Below are 22,402 nucleotides of genomic sequence, written 5' to 3'. Positions count from 1 at the left end.
ATTAGCTCACACTGACAGCTGCTTGAACTGTGTCGTTTCTGTGTTTTTCAGTTCATAAGCTGGTGATGGTGTTTAGTGCGTCGATTTGCCAGTTTCGCATCTTCTCGTGTGTTGTTGCAACCTGGCAAATCATGCAGCGAGCTTTCTCAAATTGCAAAACAGAGCTGTATAACCGAGGGTCATAATGCGTTCAATAATATTGTTTTGTTTTTAGTCCATATTCCTGCTAAGCAGCATTTCTGGCCTGGTTAAACTCCTCTGTTTTAGAAAACAGTGTATTTCACATTGTGTGTGTATGTTTGTGTGTGCACAATGTCTATTTTTCTCTTTATTGTATGAGAATTTACAGCATTTTTACAGCAGCTAACAAGCATTTTTCAGCACTAAGATCAAGATTTCGAAACAATTTATACGAATTAGTACAAAATGAAGCACAATTTATTTCAGATTTTCTGATGACAGCAATCTGTCATAAATGCATTTGAAGTCAGATTCCAAATCAAACACTTTCTACATTTACATTTACGGCATTTTATCCAGATCGACTTCCATTTGCCCCATTCATACAACTGAGCAGCAGAGGGGTTAAGGGCCTTACTCAGGGGCCCAGGAGTGGGAGGTTGGTGAGGCTGGGATGTGAACTTATGACTTTCTTATTCAAAGCCCAATGCCTTAACCACTAAGCTAAAGGACTAAACCACTATGCTATCACTCCCTTTTCTAAATTAAATACACTCACACTCATATTACCATAAGTCACATATACATTAGACCTTAAATACACTACATGGACAGAAGTACTGGAACATCTGTCAACACAAATATGTGGTTCTTCCCCAAAATCTTGCTAATAAGTTGGAGGCACACAATTGTAAAGGATGTTTTTGGATGTGGTAGCATTACATTTTTTTCTTCACAACATCATTACCTGACTTTATTAACACCCTTGTGGCTACATGAATCTCCACAAATCTCCACAAGCACACTCCAAAATGTAGTGGAACATCTTCCCAAAAGTGTGGAGGCTATTATAACAGCGAATGGGGACTAAATGTGGAATGTTCAAAAAGCATGCACAAATCTTATGGTCAGGTGTCCACAAAGTTCTGTCCATTAATCACTACATTCCAAATCAAATATTTTAGAAATAAAATATATCATGAATTGCAACAGTAACTCAGATAAACCGGTCTGCACAATTGTGGGCAACACCAGCAGGAGATCCGATCAAGGTTCCACCTCTGTCAACCAAGACTTATCCTAGCCAAAGTATGGAAAAAGATAGTTTGGTCTGATGAAACTTAATTTCTGATGAGTCACCCAGATGATACGGCATGAATCAATGGACTCAACCTACATTGAGTCAACAGTTCAAGCTGGTGGAGGTGATATAATGGTGTGGGGAAGGTTTCCTTGGCACACTTTGGCACCATTAATACCATGCTACAGATTATTTAAGTTCTGTTGTTGACCTTGTGAACCCCCTTATAGCCACAATTTACCATCTTCTAATGGCAGCCTGGTAAGGCACTATGTCACAAAGGTTGTTTTTAACTGCTTTCATGAACAATATGTTCTGTGTTCTTCAGCATGCTTCGTTTAATTAAATAAATAAAATCAAAACCAACTCGAGAAAATTGCAATACATTTTTACCTCAGGATTCAGTAAAATACTGACATGCTAGCAGGGATGTTCAGCATTTTTGATACATGTATTTTAAATTCTTCTCCCATTAGGGGTCGCCACAGCAGATCATCCGTCTTCATAACCCCCTGTCCTCTACATCTGTCTCTTTCAAACCAACTACCTGCATGTCTTCCCTCACCACATCCATAAACCTACTTCATGGCCTTCTTCTTTTCCTCCCCATATGTTAGATTTATTGGGTGACTCTGAGCTGTTGCTATTAAACATTGTTTACTTAATCAACTGAGTCGGTGTACTCAAATAGACCAACTGGTGGAGGGTTTAGAAAGAAATTACATGCTTCCTTGTAAAAGTGTTTTTATTTTTTTCATACAAAAATACAGTAGTTTAATTTGATGCATTTGGTGTTTTATTTAAAAAAACATCAAAATGTATTTTAAAATAAAACACCAAATACATTAACTTGTGTATCAAAATGAACTACAAAATACAGAAGCTTACACCATGCATCAAATTAAACTACTGTATTTGACTAACTGGATTTGACTAGCCTACACCATGCATCAAATTAAACTACCGATAGATTTGACTAATTTTCATGTCTGATCTGTGAACAGTATTGTAAAAAAAAAAAAAGTGAACTCAGTACTGAAAAATGCTTGTTGGCAAGATTTTCTTAATTCTGTGAAAATTTTTTACATTATGACATCCATAAAGGGTTTGTATGAGGTTTTGTTTTTGCTAATCAACTTTGCTAATCTGCACATTATAGACATTTTTAGCAATATCCTTAGCACTTTTCCACTTCAAATGTAATCTTTCTATAAACCCTTTATTGATATTTCATTGTGGGTAACTTAGTGTCATTGTTTTCAGCTTCTCCTGTGTGTAATTGTGTGATATCTGCCTGTCGGGTTTCTGGTTGCAGTAGTGGGCTTTTCAAAAGAAATGTTTCCAACAGTGTATATAGTAAAGTCTATAGAAGTAATACAGGGTCGCAAAACATCGTGCCTCATTTGTCAAAAAAAGGGTTCCAAAATGAGATCTGAAGAGTCGCCAATTTGCATATATAATATTAAAAATAAATTTTTTACAGATTATTTGTAAAAAAAACTAAAAAAAAAAGCATTGCCTGTTGCATATCAAAGTTAGATGAAAGATTTTGACTTGAAAGACTTGAAAGAGCAAATAATCAATTAAATGACTGTATATTCTATTAATGCAAAAGTAATGACACCCTATACATGAAAGAGGTGGAGTCAGTAGTAAACATCAGTGACAGCAATGTTGAAACCTTTGTAAAGCCAACAGCACTTTTTCTTTTTCTTTACAGAAACTTTTCCACCAGTTTCACTCAGAGATTCACAAATGAGGCTCGTTGTTGTTAACGCCAAATAAAGGGAAATGATACACTCCGAGTTGCCGGATTATTAGGTCCACCTACCATATGACTACAACTCATCTTTTTTCATGCACAATTTAGGTCGAGCCTCACAGAGCTCTTCATTAATGTCGGTTTTCGACCGCAAGAAGCTGATGGTTGTTTGCAGGTACATGGTAGATGTACCTAAAACACTGGCAACTCAGTTTATATATTAAGGTGATGAGTTAAAGGAAATGACTTAGGTGTTTATTAACTACTTCTTATGTGTATCGAGTCCACCTGGAGTCCCTGAAGGAGGAAATAAATTCAAAGTCCTTCTGATTGTACCAGATGATCATGCAAAAGCTAGGCCATGAGATCCTTGAACATCTAAGGGAGGTTCTGAAGTGATGTAATACTAATTACAGTTTTTCCCAGTTGCTTTGGAGCTTTTCTTGAATCATTATTAATATTTGCAAGCCAGAAAGTGCATTTCTCAAAACAATTTGTTTAAGTAGAACACATTGGATTGCTTGCAAAAGCCTGTACTTTTCTCAAAATCCTTAGTTTATCTTTTAAATGTAATTATTTGTGTCAAAGAACATCTCATTACCATCACAAACAAGATCCTCAAAATGTTGTCATGTTGTCAATATGACGGCGCAGGGTTTTAGTGTTTCCCGGTGGAAACTAGGGTTTGGATTATAATGATATATTAAAAACGCACAATGGGATGTTGATTTTAAGAGACCGGACAGGATTCACATTTTACAGGTACTGTACTGTATTAGTGTTCGTTTGTTTCTGGTCGTTCGTCCATTTTCAGAAATTGTAATACCGTATTTCGCTCTGTCGCCAATAAAGGTTCACCTTTGGCCTGTTTTAGAGAACCAGTCGATCTGCGGTTGATCTAATGCCATTCACTCGCCTCGGAACTCACATTTAAGATTCATCTGCACAATTCATCAATTAGATGATGACAACTGGTTTAACCATTTAGCATTCAATGCAATGAACTGATGCCGAGTTGTTTTGGGGCCTAAAACTATTAAATATATTTTGATCAACACGACATAAACTAGTAATAATGTAGGAAACAGCAGACACTTGTGCACAGTCCATTAAATAAATGTACAAAAGCATTCGCAATTTGATCACGGAAATGTGCACAAGTGACGACACGATGTGGAGTTTAAACAAGTTTCATCTAAACGACGCTCTAAAGCCACTGAGAAAACAATCATCTCCGTCAGAAAGGGAAATGTTGAACAGTATTCATCACTCCAGTCTAGTACGAAGACTCGTTGTGGATTTGCGCTTTACAAAGGCTCTATATATATATATAGTGTTTTTCCTTTAATTCATAACCTGTCTGTGGGTGGTTTTGTGGTGTGATGGGATTCTGTTGCTTTCTCGTACACACAAGTTCCCAAATCAACCGATATCTCTTTCTCTCCTCGCAGCACAACATGCCGTTCTGGCGAATATCCAGTCACTCGGACCTGCTGGCCCTCCACCAAGCACTGGAATTCGAGTACCTGTAACACTCGACAGCTGTATCATAAGCCTTTTTTTTTTTGTACAACTATTTAAGAAACATTACACTGCAGTCCCCTTTTACGTTGGTTTGTGTTCTCTGTCTTTTTAATTATGATTTCTCTGGCTTCTGAGATAACTCTGCACTGTCTTAATAAGACTCGGTCAGTCTTGGGGAAGAAAACATGGGGATTTTAAACGCTCAAAATACGGGCTCGTCAAGCGCTCACAAAATGTCTTACATTATATACACACGCTGCATCTCGATGCAATCTGAGACAAACAGAACTCCTTCTATCTACTGCTCTGTGCTCAGAGGAGTTTCGACCCCATAGTGCAGTCGTCCTCCGCTATACACCGATAGATCTGTACAATCTTGCCTAGATTCATTAATAACTCGTGTAAATTATTTTACAGGAACTCAATTGAACATTAAAGACTGTTTGCATAATTATCTTTATTTTTTTTTCATTTGGTCTTTTTGTAAGTTTTTGGCAAAGAAGTATGTGTATAATTTGTCGTGCCTTATGAACTGTTTTGTGTGGGGTTTATTTTTTGTTGTTGTTGTTGTTGTTGTTCATTTTAAAAATGTATGTAGACAAAGACTGAAAATGAAAGATTGAACACTCCAAGTTTGTTTTCTGTTTGTTTTTGCAACATTGATGTGAAAAAATTATTGTAACATCTTAATTATGAAGCTGCGAGTGCAGAAAAGAAACTTCTTTAAAAAAAAAAAAGAAAGAAAGAAAAAGAAAAAATGTGGACCTACATCTTGCTACACAAAACCAACTATTAGACGCATTATGTAATGGCAAAGTTTCACAAACTTTCATGCAGCTTGATAATTTGGTCATTGCCAGCTAGCGGACACTAAAACTTAACGTAAAATACCTTATAGTGTTAAAACAGCATTGCAAAATGTCCTTTATACCTAATTACACTTTGAATATGCTTTATTACATCGATTCCACCATATCCAGAAACGTTACATATTTATACAACTAAGCTGTTGAGGGTCAAGGGCCCAGTTGTGGCTTAAGACCTTCAGATCCAACATTAAACTGAACATTCACTTCAATTTCCTTACACACTGACCACGGTTTTCTTTATCACAAGTTTATTTCTATTGCGCTTTTCACAACAGACATTGTCTCAAAGCAGCTTTACAGAATTTAACAGTTAAGGTGAACGATGTGTATTTATCCCTGATGAGCATGAGAGGAACCAGACTCAAAAGGGGAACCTGATCCTCATTTGGGTGACATCAAGAGAGTGATTATAGAATATAATACAGAACACTGGAGAGTGAGAACTAACATGAGCACTGGAGTGTAAGATTATGAGTAATGATTTTTCTACAGTCTTTTACAGTCATTATGGTTATAAAACTAGGAGCTACTGAACAACTCATAAAATAGCTCAACATTTGCGATCATCACAGATCCAACACCAGCTTCTCCATGCCAGAGCCTTTAAACACTCAAGGAGGTCCAATGTCAAAACGCCACATGAAGTGGGATCCAATTGGTGGTGGTACGTCTCTAGATGGTTCAGGGGGGTTTGTGGGGTTGACATCTTTAAAGGTCCACAATCTTTATAAGGTGGGACGTGAATGGGGCTGGAGCAACCTCAGGATGGGTAGCGTTTTATCCACTTAATTGTGTTACTGCGCTCAGGTGGAACCAAGAGTTTGCTTTACCGTTATCTTAAAGTCCTGACTGGAGATGTTGATCAAAAACACTGTACAGAACATTTCCATTGGTTTCATATAAGTTTGAGTAGCTCACATCAGTACTACATGGTAATTCTTAACTGTACTTTAGGTTTTTGGCACGTTTACCAAAGTATTTTTATTTGGGGATATTTTAACTTCACTACATTTCAAAATACGTTTCTTGCAGAATCAGTCGTTCTAATTTTACTTATGAGTGGATAAAAACTCAGGGTAGTTTTGATTGGCGATTGGTGGCATCAATCACCAAAATATAGTTCAGCTTCAGTTACAAAACTTCTAATTCACCACAACACACGATTTTTTTGAAGCAGTTAAAAATACGTTTTTGGGCTTGTGATCAATGTAATAAATATCAATTAGTGTTTGACTCATTATCATAATCATCCTATTAATAGATCTGTGTGTTAAGAGAAACAGTCTTTTCACTTAAACTGAGTCTTGTGGTAAAAACAATAGGAAAATTATAGCCATAATAAATCATAGTACTTTAGATACTTTAGTACAGTTAGAGGTAAACAGTTTTGTACCTTTACTCAAGTACAAGTTTAAAAATGAGACTTTTCCTGGAGTCATTTTATCGAGTGGATCTCTGACTGCTGCTCAACAGATCGTTCATTTTACACAATAATGAAAACTATTTTTAATCTAGATTGTGAAAACACTGTCTACGACTCCTATTCCAGATTGTGAACAAAGCAGATCTACACAAAGTTTTGTTAAATGAAGAAACCTTGCAAGGAATATCGTCAAAAGGCTTTTATTCGGTTCTTCATTTCTTTGATTTGAAGTACTCCTCGATGACATCCTTGGCTTGAGACTCTTTGCCGTAATCCTGCAGAAGAAAACGGCAGTGTACGTTAGAGATGATAAAAAGGTATGAGGTTAAAAAAGGTTTAACTCGATTACACGAGGTTATTAAAACCCCACAGTGAAGGAGTGAGGCAATAGATTACTACACATCGTTATTCGTTTGTTGCCCTTTCTGGGGACCTCAGAGACCACGTTTGGATCTCGAGGCTCGTGATTCAGGCTCGTGCTCTCGCCAGTAAACAAACAAAAAACAGGCACAAGGCATAGAAAGCCAGTGTCTGGACTCGTTCTGGCTGAAACCTGCTCGAAACCGAGCCGCAAATCACGTCTCGCATTTTAAGCTGCTTCCAAGAAAAACTCCGATTGAAACTTGTAAGAAACTAAGGGTGGAAATAAAGTCGCTCACCTTCACTACAACGCAGCTGCAGCCCACCACCTTACGGGGTTTGCCCTCTCTGTCGATCTTACACAGACCAACCCACTCACCCAGCTTCTTGTTGTCATCTACCTGTAAGAAGAAAACAAGGACGGTGTGAGCATTTCAGAGAGGAACTTTCTACAAGTTTCAAATAAACCGGATTTTTAGAAGAACCTCAACATTTGGTTCAGTCAGAAGGTGGGTATATTCAAAAAAAAAAAAAGTGCATCATAGCATATAGCATGGAAGCCAAATTTAAAAAAAGTCCAGATGGTGGTGTTGGGATTTGAACTCCACACTCTGATCAGAAATGCAACGTCTTAATCCAAGAAATTCCTAAAACTAGTGTCTATTTCCTACTACTTTTTACATGCCTTAGGAATACCGACTACTGCCACCTGCTGGTGCTAATCATCTGCCTAATCTCTTATACACTGTATATTCAATATAATACGGTGGTGTAAATTGCTCATGTTTGCCAAACTGTATTGTTAAAAGACTGTAGTCTAGGCCTTGTCTAGACTTGCTTCTAAGTTACGATGGGGTCATCAGAACGTATCTCCAGTGCAAGTAGAAGACTACCTGTGCATATTTGTATACGTATAAAAACAAATACATTGGAATTTTTGTTGCCCAGCTGAAGATTTTATTAGTTAGTGCGTCTCAGAAACAATTGGGTAACAAAGGCAATTTCCTCACTGGATTCAGTAGAGGGAGCCATATTGTCATCACAGACACAACCCCCGAGTTGTTTAGAAGAGCTGATCCAAACACACGTACCTTCATCAGGTTGATCTGGTGCTCGGCACACAGAGCCTCCACCAGCTTGACGTACATGGGCTCGTCGCAGTTGGCGGCAAGGACACACAGATGAGCCTGGCGCCTAGAAATAAAAAGATAATGAGGCAAAATTCTCAACTCCAGTCCTCTGACAACCACTCAGCAACACCTCAGAAAGAATTTGGGTAACAAGTTGGCGGTTTTCCTCAAAGGCTTCAGTAGAGGGAGCCAAAAATCATCATCACAGATGCAGCACGAGTAGATTTCAGAACAAAAAGAACCCGAGTTTTCTTACTTATCCAGAGCCTTGGCGGCCTCCCGGATTCCACGAGCGAGTCCGTCGTGGATGAGTGCGGTCTTCAGCACCTCGGGCAGGGCGGTGTTCACATCCATCACACCTCCGGCAGCAATGCTTTGAAGAAAAAAATACAAATTCAATAAACACAAGAGAAAAAAACAAAAAGCTTTTCATAGGCAACGTCCAGCAGCACGCTCAGACCCGAAGTCTCACTCATGAAGAGTGAAGGGGTATCCGACTAAAGACCATAAGAGTCATCATCGCAGCTGAGGACTAAACCTTCACCATCAAGACGAAGAGCATCTCTTTATTTACAATGCTTTTCTCTACACTATTATGTGAACTGACTTGAGAAAATGCATACGGAGTCTCAAAACAAGAACTCAAATCCACAGTATTCTTACAAGGATGGCGGCTGCCATCAAAAAGGTTCACCATAAAGATGAGAAATGTAATTTGTTTAATTTGCAATTATAAAATTACACTAATACAAGAACATCACAACTTTCGCTTAAAACACGAAGCTCAAACTCAACTCAAATAAATACACGTGTTCACATACGTGGGAGACGCCGCAAACCAGGCGGGATTTGTAAAGATTTACATTTATAGAATTGGTACGTTTGTCTCTAGAATGAAAAGAAGTGAGTTTATGCGATACAAACGCCCAAGTCAGAGTTCAGCAAATTATGCAAATCAGAAGCTTCCATGTAAAATTTAAATAACTGGGGAAACATGAATATTAATGAGGCCTGGATTATTAAATATGCAGCCAAACAACTCAAAAAGGGATGCATAATTTGTATGAATAGAGTGTATAAAGAAAATTTTAAATATAAAACAAAACAAAAAAAAGAATGGTTAGGGTACACGTCAGGGTATGAGTATATAAACGTATACACACACGTGTTTGCACAAATGTATACAAATACATATGTATAGTTGTGTGTAAGTGTATGCAAACCAACACGTGCATTTGTTGTTCATATATACACATTTTAGACAATAGAGAGGAGGAATATTTGAATAAGGGGATGAATGAAGGAACGGTTGCTATAGAGATCATAGCAATTCACAACTAATCGCAGTCACGTGACAGTTGTGTAGTAATTTACAAAATACGCATTTCGGCGTGTAAACGCACGTGTTAAATCCTATACAAGCTGCACAATTTGTTCCTTTTCTAACCCTTTATTTGTGTACTGATGTAAACACGGTTGTGTAGCAGTCATGCTTACCCTTCCTCGGCCATTGTAGATTAGCGATGGACGCTGGACACAAAACTCTGAAATGAACACAAATAAACCACTTCATGTTCATATTCTACTTCTGGGTTACACTTTGAAACCGTTTTATTTACGGATGGATTTTATTTTGAACGGATTTTAACTGGAGGCCGGAAAAACTCACCCGATCGTCCCTCTGACAGCGGGGGAAAGAGGACGTCATCACCGCGACAACAATGTTTTAATAGCGAAAGGACCCGCGAGGTGTCCCGCAAAGTGCCTGAACGAAATGTTCTCAAGATCGTCATTAATTATACGTATTTTCTTATATTTTTCAAATTATATGCTATAGATCTTTTATTTATTTTTTTCAGTTTACTAAATATATATAAATATATAATCTTTTTTTATTTTTAGAGATTAAATGTGTTTCTCCTCCACCACTAGTCGGCGCTCCACGGTGTGTTTAATATATTTCTGAAAAATAATACTATGATAACTTTTTTTTCCCCATAATAATCATTTGTTCACTTGTGATGACTTGTGTCCCTTCGAAACCATTTTCTGGTTCTGAGCTTTTGTTTTGAACAATGATTATTGTCACAAACTTTTCAGAACATTCGGATGCCCAATAAGAAAATCTGATTATTTTAGTGACTTGGTTTGTTGAATCTCTCATCAAAAGGAAAACATTTTTTTTTTTTTTACTCAGTAAGTTCATTTGACTAGAAATCGAATAAAATGTTTAAGTTTTAATAAGTAGATCCCCCAACCGACGTCTACATACACCAACACTGTCTATCGTTCCAATAATGAAAATATGGCAATGCAGTTAAATGATATTAAACAGAATGAGAAGGTTCACCTCTCATATCATCTGGTCCGTGTCAGTAGTTCTATTATCACTTGCATTGTGTAGCCTCTATGAAGTTCAAAAGACTCGATCAGAGGACTCATGAGATGAACTGCTCAGTTTCCTGTACACAACCTACAGAGAGTTTGCGATGCTTTAGTCAGTAAAATATAAACGAATCACTCTTTGAGATGACTCGTTCTTCTGAGACACATTAAAGACTCGTTCAAAATGAACTGATCGTTCAAGAATAGCCCGCCGCTACAAACCGGTGAAAGCCAGGGAAATAAACCCTCAAGGCAACATGAGGAAGAAACCCTTGAGAGGAACCAAACTCAAAAGTGAACTCATTCTCATTGGTGTGGCATCAAGCATTGTGTTATCCTGTACATCATCAACACCACTGTTATAACTCCTTAAAGTCAATCATCGTGAGGCGTATATCAGTGGCCTTTGTGTGCATTTCACACCCAGGTCTTTAGTGGTGTCCTACCGGAGTCAATCCACCTCTTAATAACATCATTATGATGCCACGGCTGTAAAAACCATCAATATAATAGAGAAACGCAGTATAACAGAGCGCCAAATCACAGACAGGAATCTCATGCGGTGAGAATTAAAACATTACTAAAGCAAGAAACCCAATGAGGTTCATCAACTCTAGCATCTATATTGACCTCATAAAACGTGGGTTTTCCTGCATTTTTTTTTTTTTGGACATTACAGTTTTCCTGGGGATTTGAAAATTGAGTGTTTTGGTGCAAATTCTACAGGAAAGAAAAAGTTGTTTAAAATGACCGTTCAGGAAGACCTTTCCTTATGAAGTCCAGCTTTTTTTGTGAAATCCACCTTGTAAATGTACAAAAGTGTATCTGCGAACATGTCAATTTCTTCTCCTCTGTCAGACATTATGGAATAAAATCTTAGCTATTAAATCCACACATAAATATTTGAGCTTTGTAGCTTGCTAGTGCACTCTCCAAACATCCAATCAAAGGGATATGAAAACGGCAACCTATTTGATACCTTCTAGAGGGCTTTGGAGTAAGCATATTGCAATCGGATTGGTCAAAGCAACAGCTTCAGGCGACATGGAGATTATGATTTTAAAAAGATTATAGAATAGAATAGGACCGATTATTGGAAATAATTCAATACATATACATAGACAAAGAATACATTAAAACGTTTAGTGTTTAGGCCAGCAGAGAAGACCTTGCTAACCCTGACTTTGGCCCTGGTTTCTCTGCTTCTAGTTTACCTCCCTGCTCAAAACATCTGAAACCCTTATAGAAATTCTGAAAGGTTATAATGCGAACTGTACTATACCGCTTATAGATGAATCTGTAACGTCCCTGTGGGTCTCTAGTGATCATTTGTTGCCTGGCAGCGATGGAATGTTATGTCTAGTGAATATTAAAGTGCATTTTGTTTATTTGCACAATGCTAGACTTCACACTTCTGGTAGATTCTAAACTGCATTTCGTTGCTGTGTACCTGTACTACGACTATAAATGACTATCAAGTTCTATCTACGGCTCACTTGTTTTTTTCCTCTCCAGTACCTTTACCAGTATTTCAGGTTTTACCAGCAATATGTCAAGCTTCATACCTGTTCATCTTGATAGGTTACTGCCTCAGCACACCACTGGTGTGTAGGTTTTAACACGTTCTTTCACTGCAGCACAGTGGGTTTTATAACTGGAAAAAAATAGCATTCTAAGACATTTTTTAAGTTATGGATAATACAGCTTTTCATTACAGACACATTGTACATTTACAGCATTTGGCAGACGCCCTCATCCAGACTTACTGTTATCTTATTTATACAACAGAGCAGTTAAGCGTTACACAAGGGTAGCTGGGTGGTGCTGGGTTTTAAACTCAAGACCTCCTGAAAAGAAATCCAACGCCGAACACAGTTAATGCATTAATGTGTCAAAGGTATTTTAAAGTTGCTACTTGCTTTTCCATACCGTAAGGATACCTGTTTAACGTATTCGAGCAAAAAAAACCAAATTATTTTAATGCTTTGTATAAAAGTGTTGCTGAATTTTTTATTCTGATTGGTCAATAAGACGTTGTTAATTCATTTTGTAACAATTATCAGTCAATTAACAGCCGCTTGGACATTAGTTTAGGCTGTGATTCAGTTCACATGGTTTATAGAAGATAAATATATATTAATTATATATGTATTATTATTTTATTATATTATTTCTACACCTTATATATGTTTTCATAAATATATATTTTTTATTATATTAATGCAATAAAATAAAATTAGATGCGTTATAATAAAATTTAGCATTCAACCCAGCCATTAGGGGGGCACAAGCCAGTGTACTCTTAGTGCCGGTCCCAAGCCCGGGTAAATGGGGAGGGTTGCGTTAGGAAGGGCATCCAGCGTAAAACATGTGCCAAATCAAATATGCGGATCACAAATGAGAATTTCATACCGGATCGGTCGAGGCCCGGGTTAACAACGACCGCCACAGGTATCGTTAGCCGACAGGGTACCGGTGGAAATTGGGCTACTGTTGGCCGAAGGAGGAGAAGGAGAGGAGGAAGGCGTCTACAGAGACGGCAGGAAAAGGAGCAGTGTAGGAGAGTAGAGGTTCGGGTTGGTACTTTAAATGTTGGTACTATGACGGGTAAAGGGAGAGAGATAGCTGATATGATGGAGAGGAGAAAGGTAGATGTGTTGTGTGTTCAGGAGACCAAGTGGAAAGGGAGTAAGGCCAGGAACATTGGAGGTGGGTTTAAACTGTTTTATCATGGTGTGGATGGGAAGAGAAATGGTGTAGGGGTGATTCTGAAGGAAGCATACAGTAAGAGTGTAGTGGAGGTGAAGAGAGTTTCTGATAGGGTGATGATCGTGAAGGTGGAAGTTGAAGGGATGATGATAAATGTCATCAGTGCCTATGCTCCACAAGTTGGCTGTGAGATGGAGGAGAAAGAAAGATTCTGGAGTGAATTAGATGAAGTGGTAGATGGTGTACCTAGGAAAGAACGATTGGTGATTGGGGCAGACTTTAATGGGCATGTAGGTGAAGGGAACAGAGGTGATGAGGAGGTGATGGGTAGGTATGGTTTTAAGGAGAGGAATGTGGAAGGGCAGATGGTGGTAGATTTTGCTAAAAGGATGGAAATGGCAGTGGTGAACACGTATTTTAAGAAGAAGGAGGATCATAGGGTGACGTATAAGAGTGGAGGAAGGTGCACACAGGTGGATTATCTTCTGTGTAGGAGATGCAACCTGAAGGAGATTGGAGACTGTAAGGTGTTGGCGGGGGACAGTGTAGCTAGACAGCATCGGATGGTGGTCTGTAGGATGGTTTTGGAGGCGAAGAAGAAGAGGAGGAAAGTAAGGTTTGAAAGAATAAGAAGGTGGAAACTGAAGGAGGAAGAGTGTAGTGTGAGGTTCAGGGAAGAGGTCAGACAGGGGCTCGGTGGTGGTGAAGAGGTGCCGGATGATTGGGCAACTACTGCAGGAGTGATGAGGGAGGCAGCTAGAAAAGTACTTGGTGTGACATCTGGAAATAGAAAGCAAGACAAGGAGACGTGGTGGTGGAATGAGGAAGTGCAGGAGAGCATTAGGGGGAAGAGGTTGGCAAAACAGAAGTGGGATCGACAGAGTGATGAGAAAAGTAGGCAGGAGTACAAGGAGATGCGGCAGCAGGTTAAAAGGGATGTGGCGAAAGCCAAGGAAAAGGCATATGAGGAACTGTATAAGAGGTTGGACACTAAGGAAGGAGAAAAGGATTTATACCGATTGGCCAAGCAGAGGGACCGAGCTGGGAAGGATGTACTGCAAGTTAGAGCAATAAAGGATGGAGAGGGAAATGTGTTGACTAGTGAGGAGAGTGTGTTGAGAAGATGGAGGGAGTATTTTGAGCAGCTGATGAATGAGGAAAATCAGAGAGAGAGAAGGTTGGAGGATGTGGAGTTAGTGAAGCAGGATGTAGATAGGATTAGTAAGGAGGAAGTGAGAGCAGCGATTAAGAGGATGAAGAATGGAAAGTCGGTTGGACCAGATGACATACCGGTAGAAGCGTGGAGATGTTTAGGAGAGATGGCAGTGGAGTTTTTAACCAGATTGTTTAACAGGATTCTGGAAGGGGAGAGGATGCCTGAGGAATGGAGAAGGAGTGTGCTGGTACCGATCTTTAAGCATAAGGGAGATGTGCAGACCTGCAGTAACTACAGGGGAATTAAGTTGATCAGTCACACCATGAAGTTATGGGAAAGAGTAGTGGAAGCCAGGTTGAGAGAAGAGGTGACCATCTGTGAGCAACAGTATGGTTTCATGCCGAGGAAGAGCACCACAGATGCCTTATTTGCTTTAAGGATGTTGATGGAGAAGTATAGAGAAGGACAGAAGGAGCTGCATTGTGTATTTGTGGATTTAGAGAAAGCGTACGACAGGGTGCCGAGAGAGGAGTTGTGGTATTGTATGAGGAAGTCAGGTGTGTCAGAGAAGTATGTGAGGGTGGTGCAGGACATGTATGAGGACAGTGTGACGGCAGTAAAGTGTGCAGTAGGTACGACAGACTGGTTCAGGGTGAAGGTTGGACTGCATCAAGGATCGGCCCTGAGCCCTTTCCTGTTTGCAGTGGTGATGGACAGGTTGACGGACGAGGTCAGACAGGAGTCTCCCTGGACTATGATGTTTGCAGATGATATTGTGATTTGTGGTGAGAGTAGAGAGCAGGTTGAGAAGAGCCTGGAGAGGTGGAGATATGCGCTGGAGAGAAGGGGAATGAAAGTCAGTAGGAGTAAGACAGAGTACATGTGTGTGAATGAGAGGGAGGGCAGTGGAGTGATGCGGTTGCAGGGAGAAGAGGTGGAGAAGGTGGAGGAGTTCAGGTACCTGGGGTCAACAGTGCAAAGTAATGGAGAGTGTGTTAGGGAAGTAAAGAAAAGAGTGCAGGCAGGGTGGAGTGGGTGGAGAAGAGTGACAGGAGTGATTTGTGATAGAAGAGTATCTGCAAGAATGAAAGGGAAAGTTTATAGGACTGTGGTGAGACCTGCGATGTTGTATGGATTAGAGACAGTGGCATTGAGTAAAAGACAGGAGGTGGAGCTGGAGGTAGCAGAGCTGAAGATGTTGAGGTTTTCGTTGGGAGTGACGAGGATGGACAAGATTAGAAATGAGTTTATTAGAGGGACAGCACATGTAGGATGTTTTGGTGACAAGGTGAGGGAGGCGAGATTGAGATGGTTTGGACATGTGCAGAGAAGGGACATGAATTATATTGGTAGAAAAATGCTGAAGATGGAGCCACCAGGTAGGAGGAAAAGAGGAAGGCCAAGGAGGAGGTTCATGGATGTGGTGAGGGAAGACATGCAGGTAGTTGGTGTAAAAGAGGCAGATATAGAGGACAGGGTGGTATGGAGACGGATGATCCGCTGTGGCGACCCCTAATGGGAGCAGCCGAAAGAAGAAGAAGAAGAAGATAATAAAATTTAGCATTCACTTGGAAACCCAAACCTGTTCCAGCATGGCGATGCATCTGTGCACAAAGCTTAATGAAGATTTGGTTTACATGCTTTGGAGAGGAAGATCTTGCTGCTATAGAGCTCTGATCTCATCCCTACTGAACACCTTTGGGATGAATGTGAACCATGACTGCACCCCAGGTCTCCTCACCTACATCAGTACCTGCCTTTCATAACACCCTTGTGGCTGATGAACACAAGTATCTATAAGCACACCCCAAAATCTAGTGGAACATCTTCCCAGAAGAGTGGAGGGAATTATAAAAGCAAATTGGGACTAAATGTGGAAGCAATGCTCAAAAATCACATTATGACCACACATTTTATTACCCATATCACCTCCATGCAACACTACTTTCAATCAAGCTGAGACATACACTATGAGAACTGTGTGTGTGTGTGTGTGTGTGTGTGTGTGCGTGTGCGTGTGCGTGTGCGTGTGCGTGTGCGTGTGCGTGTGCGCGTGCGCGTGCGTGTGCGTGCGTGTGTGTGTGTGTGTGTGTGTGTGTGTGTGTGTGTGTGTGTGTATGAGGTGTGGCTGAGGTGGTAATCATGTCAGAACCTGCCTACCTGGTCCTTGAGTAATTTAGCAAGCACACCACAAACACACACACACACACACACACACACACACACACACACACACACACACACACACACACACACCTACACTTACATTTCAGTCTGTCGCTGCTGTCAGATCATCTTTTCTACGCTACACCATGTCTATTACAGTGTATTACAGCAGTGCAAGTGGCTCCAGAGAGGTAAAATACCATCATATTTTTATTACTTTTATTTATAATAAATGTTTTATTTTTTAAAATGAGTCGCTAATAAATTCATAATTCCTTCAAATCTCATTACTTCTTCCTCTCTCATGTGTCATGGGTTGGCTCTCTGGTTTATTCCAGATCAGCAAACATAAATTAAATCAAGTCTATAACCGTTTACAGGAAATCCTTATAATAAACAATCTTTAACTAACTGTGTCCAAAATTCATTCTGTTATAAAATAACTGAAATTCTTTTCTTTCTCTGGTTTCCTACTGTACATTACACACAATGCTGTTTGACCTGTTAATAGTAGTGCAATGGGATTTATGGCTCTCTCATTAGTACTTTCAAGTTAATACCAACCTCAAAATCAGCACAGCTTCATCATTTAGTTGCATTTCATTCTGTTTGCACCACTACCTTATCGTTGGATTTCTCATGAGTATGAGATTGTAAAATAAATAGTGAGGGAAAGAGTTAGAATGTAGTTTCACATTAAGAGTAGATTAGGTCCTTGGCATTATACAGGCATCCTGACATATCGTGTGAAAACACCGTGTAATCACGGCTATACCACGGCGCCACATAATGCCTGAGTCGCTTTAATTGTTCTGGATAAACTGAAAAGCAGTTTATGCTGTAGTTCTTCTACCCAAACTCTTTAACTTCGGTATTGTCATTGCAGTTTGATATATTTAGTATTGTAATTATCATTTCCTACTTTTTCAACCTAGGGAAAAACATTTTCAGAGACATCAATAGTAAATAAAAAAAGATGTCCTGTTCACATAGTATCTTTGGACTATAAGTCCATATGAAAGCATTCAAAACATTGTAAATAATTGAATAAGAATAACAAAGTATTCTCAAATATAAGGATTGAAAGCAAAAAAAAAAGTATAGAATAAATGGATAAGCAGGTAAAATCTTATTCGCAAAGACCCAGTGCGTTTGCAGGATTTCATTCCAATCAAGCAGGAGCCATTGTACGCCTCGTTTCCACCTGATTAATTAGTTGATATTGGCTTTCTGGAAATGAGGTGTGACTTCTGCTTGGTCAGAATAAAAAAACCTTCACTGGTGCTTTTCTAGATGAGATAAACAGCTAAAAGTGTAGTTTGTATTTACTGTTTGAAATCGAATCCCATTTACAGGTAAAGCAACAGCAGGGTGAAATCTTGCAGTTTCTTGATTCGAAGAGCATCAAGTACTTCGCCAAGGACATCACTCAGAGCACAGATTTGAGGGATGAGATGAGGCAGAAGGTGGGAAACCCCAAAGCCATGCCTCCTCAGGTCTTTAATGGAAGTAAATACTGTGGGGTGAGTTACTTTAAGGACATGTTCGTGTGAGCAGAGTTCAATTCAATGAATTTGTTTTTAGCTTGAAATCCTTTCTGAAGTAAATATTTAAGCCTGAAAGCTGGAAAAAAAAAACATTGTAGTGGGTTTGACAATTTTAAGCGAAATGTCTGATCAACAAATTGGATGTGTATTTATAACTGAAAGAGTAATATGTGTAATATATGACAAGATAACCGAACATACACATGCTAACTTTTTTCACGTAATGGCCTGCTCACCTTTTAAACCCTACAGGGTCCAGGTTTGAGCTGAAACAAAGAATAGGTGAAAAAAGCTACAAACCTACAAAAGCTAGAGGAGAGACTTTGCTGAAAAATGAAAATTTTTATAACAGTAAAGGAAAAGTGAAATCTAGAATCGGATGATTAACAAGGACATGTAGGTGTGATAGTTAGGTGTCCACAAATAATTTGCCAGATATCGTGTTACAGTATAAACACAGAGTGATTATATTCAGGGTGGAGTTTTACAGTAAAGAAGATTAAGGCCTATGAATAGTAAATTCATAGAATATTCTAGATTATCTTTACAGTGCATCCAGAAATTTTTCACAGCGCTTCACTTTTCAATTTTGTAATGTTACAGCCGTAATTTTCAAAATTCTGCATTCTACATATTACCTTGTTTTTTAAACTTCTACAAACAAAACCCCATAATGACAACGTGAATAAAGTATTTGTTTGAAATCTTTGCAAATTTATATATAAAACAAAAAAACTATAAAAATCACATGTACATAATTAACACAGACTTTGCCATGACACTCAGAATTGAGTTTAGGTGCATCCTGTTTCCACTGATCATCCTTGAGATGTTTCTACAACTTGATTAGAGTCCACCTGTGGTCAATTGAGTTGATTAGACATGATTTGGAAAGACACACACACCTGTCTATATGAGGTCCCACAGTTAACAGTGTGTGTCAGAGCACAAACCAAGCCATGAAGGCCAAGGAATTGTCTGTAGAATTGTCTGTAGTTTGGAACCACCAGGACTCTTTCTAGAGCTGAGCCAACCGGCCAAACTGAGTGATCTTGGTAGAAGGGCTGTAGTCAGGGAGGTGATCAAGAACCCGATGGTCACTTTGAAAGAGTTTGAGTGCTTCTCTGTGGAAAGAGGAAAACCCTTTAGAAGAACAACCATCTCTGCAGCACTTCACCAATTAGGCCTGTATGATAAAGTGGCCAGACGGAAGCCACTTCTCTGTCTTTACGGAGTTTGCCAAAAGGCACCTTAGGGACTCTCAGACCATGAAAATCAAAGATTGGCCTGAATGCTAACAGTCATGTCTGGAGTAAACCAGGCACTGTTCATCGCCTGGACAATACCATCCTTACAGTGAAGCATGGTGGTGGTATATATATATATATATTTGTTGGGCAAAAATACATCAAAATGGATTTAAAAAAACAAAACAAAGTGTATTAAAATAAACCACTGTATTTTTTCATTTTAAATACTAAAAAACTTTTATGAAGGAGCATGAAATTTCTTTGTAAACCTTCCATCAATTGGTCTATTTGATCTGTTCCTTCACCAGTCCACCGACTCGTTTACTTGATTAAGTAAACAATGTTTAATAGCAACAGCTTTTCTCTGTCAGAGTCACCCAATAAATCTAACATATTCAATCAGCTAACAGATTAAATATTCACATAAATATTACTGTCATTTCCCAGATGAAGGTTGCTTTTTATCGTAACCAACAGTTTAATGTTGAACAACTAGTTTCTAACTAATGAATCATTTAATTGTTAATCATAAATATAATAATATATAATGTGTCAGCCATCATCCATTTAATGGGATACAAAATCATAAATTAAAAATACATTTAAAAAAAACTAGGAGCTACTGAGCAACTCATAAAATAGCTCAATATCTGTGATCATTACAGATCCAACACCAGCTTCTCCATGCCAGAGCCTTTAAACACTCAAGGAGGTCCAGTGTCAAAACTCCACATAATCATCTCTGTCATGATCATGATCCCACTAAACAGCTACTCCAATTAGGGTACAATATTCAGCAATCAAACATTTATTTATCAATTGTTAGACATCTATATAAGAGCTGGCAGCCTGCATGTTTCACCACCTTCTTCCATATGGATCAATTTTCTGTTCTGATCTCAACGTGTCTGGGCAAAATCCTGAGCCGGCACCAATAAAAAACATTTTTATGTCTTCATGTAGAACTTCGTACAACGTATTTTACAGTATTTTAAAACACACAAAAAACGAATCTATTTTTAAATATTTTGACACAAAATATGAAGCCGTTTTCATCAACCCTCTATAAACATAAAAATTTTGGCACCCCTACCATGATGCATTGTAGATTCATCTTGCTGCCACAGAAAATGGCTGCTCTTGATCCCCTGTTCTAAGCATCGCCCCACCTTTTTGCCCCTGCTGTTAATTTTATATTACAAAATATATAAGTATGCATTAATGAATGCAGGATTCACACAGTAGCCATTTTCCGTATCCGTAGTTAAACGAAGGGAAGACCTGGGGCTTTATCTGCATCATAAAATATAATAGGTTATAACAGGAGGTCCTAGAATTTGTTCATCATGTAAAAGGGGCACTTTTTTCCTGTCTTATGAGGACATTTATTCTCGATTCTGTAGATGTGCATCTATATACCAGTTTAGTCCAAATGGGCTTTAAAATGAGCCTCGATGTTGCTTTTACATTGCTTTGGGTGTGTTCTTGGCTGTATATGTTAACTGATCAGTTTACGAAAAGACAGGGGTGTGTGTAAGTGTGTAAGTGTGTGTGTTTCACAAATGTTTGCCTGCTGTTACCTAATATGCCTTTAAGCAAATAGGACATACTAAAAACGCCCTTTAAAAACACAATAACATTTAGAGTGATGGAAATTTACATCAGTGTATACACACACATACACATACACACACAGACACAGACACAGACACACACACACACACACACACACACACACACACACACACACACACACACACACACACACTAAATTTAGTACTTAATGCATTTTCTAGAATACAGCCTGGTCACTGGTGTTTACAACTATTTTGACATAAATTATGAAATTCTCAGCTGTTTCTGATTCTGACACAATCATCTTGGGATGAAATCATCATGCTTTATTTCTCCTCTCTGTGGTCACAGGACTACCAAGCGTTCTTCGAAGCAGTGGAAGACGGCAAGCCTGAGAAGTTCTTCAAACTATGAGTCAGAACGAAGAGTCAGAAGAGGACTGGTTTTGAGTCTTAAGCTCATCTCTGTGCAATAGACGGCTTTGATAGAAAAAAACAAAAAAAACAATATACTGCCACATGAACAAATGTATACCTATAATCAATTCATACATTAAAAATATTCATTTTGAATATATTAATTATTCATTATTTAATAAAATAATTCATATAATCACATGATAACACATACAATTAACATTTAAGGACATTATACAATTACACCTGCCATAGGAACGTTTATAAAATGATGTTTTATTAGGACAAATTGCATTATAATTCCAGACTTGACACAGATTCAGCATTTTTTTCTGTTTATTACTATGTAGTGCTTAAGGTACTGGCAGAAATTTGGGTCAGTGGTTTAATTTTTTCTATTCTTTGCCACAGTGATTATATATATAGCCAGGGTTGCCTTTTGGTTTCTCCTTTTTTTCTTTTAGGACTCCAGAATGTATCAAATGGGATGATGTAATAATTGAGTGAAAAAAGTAAACAAAGAGAAGTATAAATATGCTTATTGGGCGAAAATTTATGTACCGTTCCAGACAGCAATGCAATGAAATATAAGGTGAATGTAAACAAGAATAGATGAATACTAAATAAATAAAAATATATACATACAGATGAAAGTGTACACATGACAAATTTTTAATACTACAAATAAATAAATAAAAACTTTGCTGCATTGGAATTGAGATTTAATTTTCATTGCAGTATTCAGTGTATTTTACTCACATTCTAAGTTACACACTTTTTTTTTAAAGGGAAAGTTATCACTGTAGACCAATTTTTATTACATTAAAATTAACTGTATTATATATCAGAAAAAAAAAGAATTTTAATGT

General features: G+C 38.4%; 3 protein-coding genes across 13 annotated transcripts in view; 2 read left to right on the top strand and 1 right to left on the bottom strand.

The window, feature by feature from the left end:
* The window catches only part of eya4 (EYA transcriptional coactivator and phosphatase 4), a 55,645-nt gene extending 50,466 nt beyond the window's left edge, over positions 1–5,179 (top strand). For all 11 annotated transcript variants that reach the window (XM_083520926.1, XM_083520929.1, XM_083520930.1 and 8 more), the window contains one exon: positions 4,475–5,179. In XM_083520926.1, coding sequence (XP_083377052.1) covers positions 4,475–4,555 — 81 coding nt within the window. In that variant the 3' untranslated portion in view covers positions 4,556–5,179. The remainder of the gene's footprint in view (positions 1–4,474) is intronic.
* A 1,844-nt stretch (positions 5,180–7,023) lies between these two features.
* On the bottom strand, positions 7,024–10,109 carry rps12 (ribosomal protein S12). The gene is made up of 6 exons (XM_083521056.1): positions 9,999–10,109; positions 9,827–9,873; positions 8,586–8,702; positions 8,291–8,393; positions 7,499–7,600; positions 7,024–7,114 (listed from the first exon to the last, which is right to left on the bottom strand). The coding sequence occupies exons 2-6, from the start codon at positions 9,838–9,840 to the stop codon at positions 7,052–7,054; spliced, it is 399 nt and encodes a 132-aa protein (XP_083377182.1). The 5' UTR covers positions 9,841–9,873; positions 9,999–10,109; the 3' UTR covers positions 7,024–7,051.
* Positions 10,110–16,769: 6,660 nt separating this feature from the next.
* On the top strand, positions 16,770–22,186 carry LOC310714953 (SH3 domain-binding glutamic acid-rich-like protein 3). The gene is made up of 3 exons (XM_083521066.1): positions 16,770–16,936; positions 18,101–18,268; positions 21,469–22,186. Exons 1-3 carry the CDS (start codon positions 16,892–16,894, stop codon positions 21,529–21,531), a joined length of 276 nt encoding a protein of 91 aa, XP_083377192.1. The 5' UTR covers positions 16,770–16,891; the 3' UTR covers positions 21,532–22,186.
* Positions 22,187–22,402: the final 216 nt, after the last annotated feature.

The sequence above is a fragment of the Silurus aristotelis genome, assembly GCF_946808225.1.
Source record: "Silurus aristotelis genome assembly, chromosome: 19".
Taxonomy (NCBI): domain Eukaryota; kingdom Metazoa; phylum Chordata; class Actinopteri; order Siluriformes; family Siluridae; genus Silurus; species Silurus aristotelis.
The sequence above is the reverse complement of the archived record's forward strand: the minus strand, read 5'-3'. Positions and strand labels throughout refer to the sequence as shown.

Coding starts and splice junctions, on each gene's coding strand:
- rps12 (XM_083521056.1), bottom strand. Junction 8,394..8,585: donor GCCGCCAAGGCTCTGGATAA/GTAAGAAAACTC, acceptor TTTTATTTCTAG/GCGCCAGGCTCATCTGTGTG. Junction 7,115..7,498: donor GCAGCTGCGTTGTAGTGAAG/GTGAGCGACTTT, acceptor TTTCTTCTGCAG/GATTACGGCAAAGAGTCTCA.
- LOC310714953 (XM_083521066.1), top strand. CDS start 16,892: ATGTCTATTACAGTGTATTACAGCAGTGCAAGTGGCTCCAGAGAG. Junction 16,937..18,100: donor GTGCAAGTGGCTCCAGAGAG/GTAAAATACCAT, acceptor TCCCATTTACAG/GTAAAGCAACAGCAGGGTGA. Junction 18,269..21,468: donor ATGGAAGTAAATACTGTGGG/GTGAGTTACTTT, acceptor CTGTGGTCACAG/GACTACCAAGCGTTCTTCGA.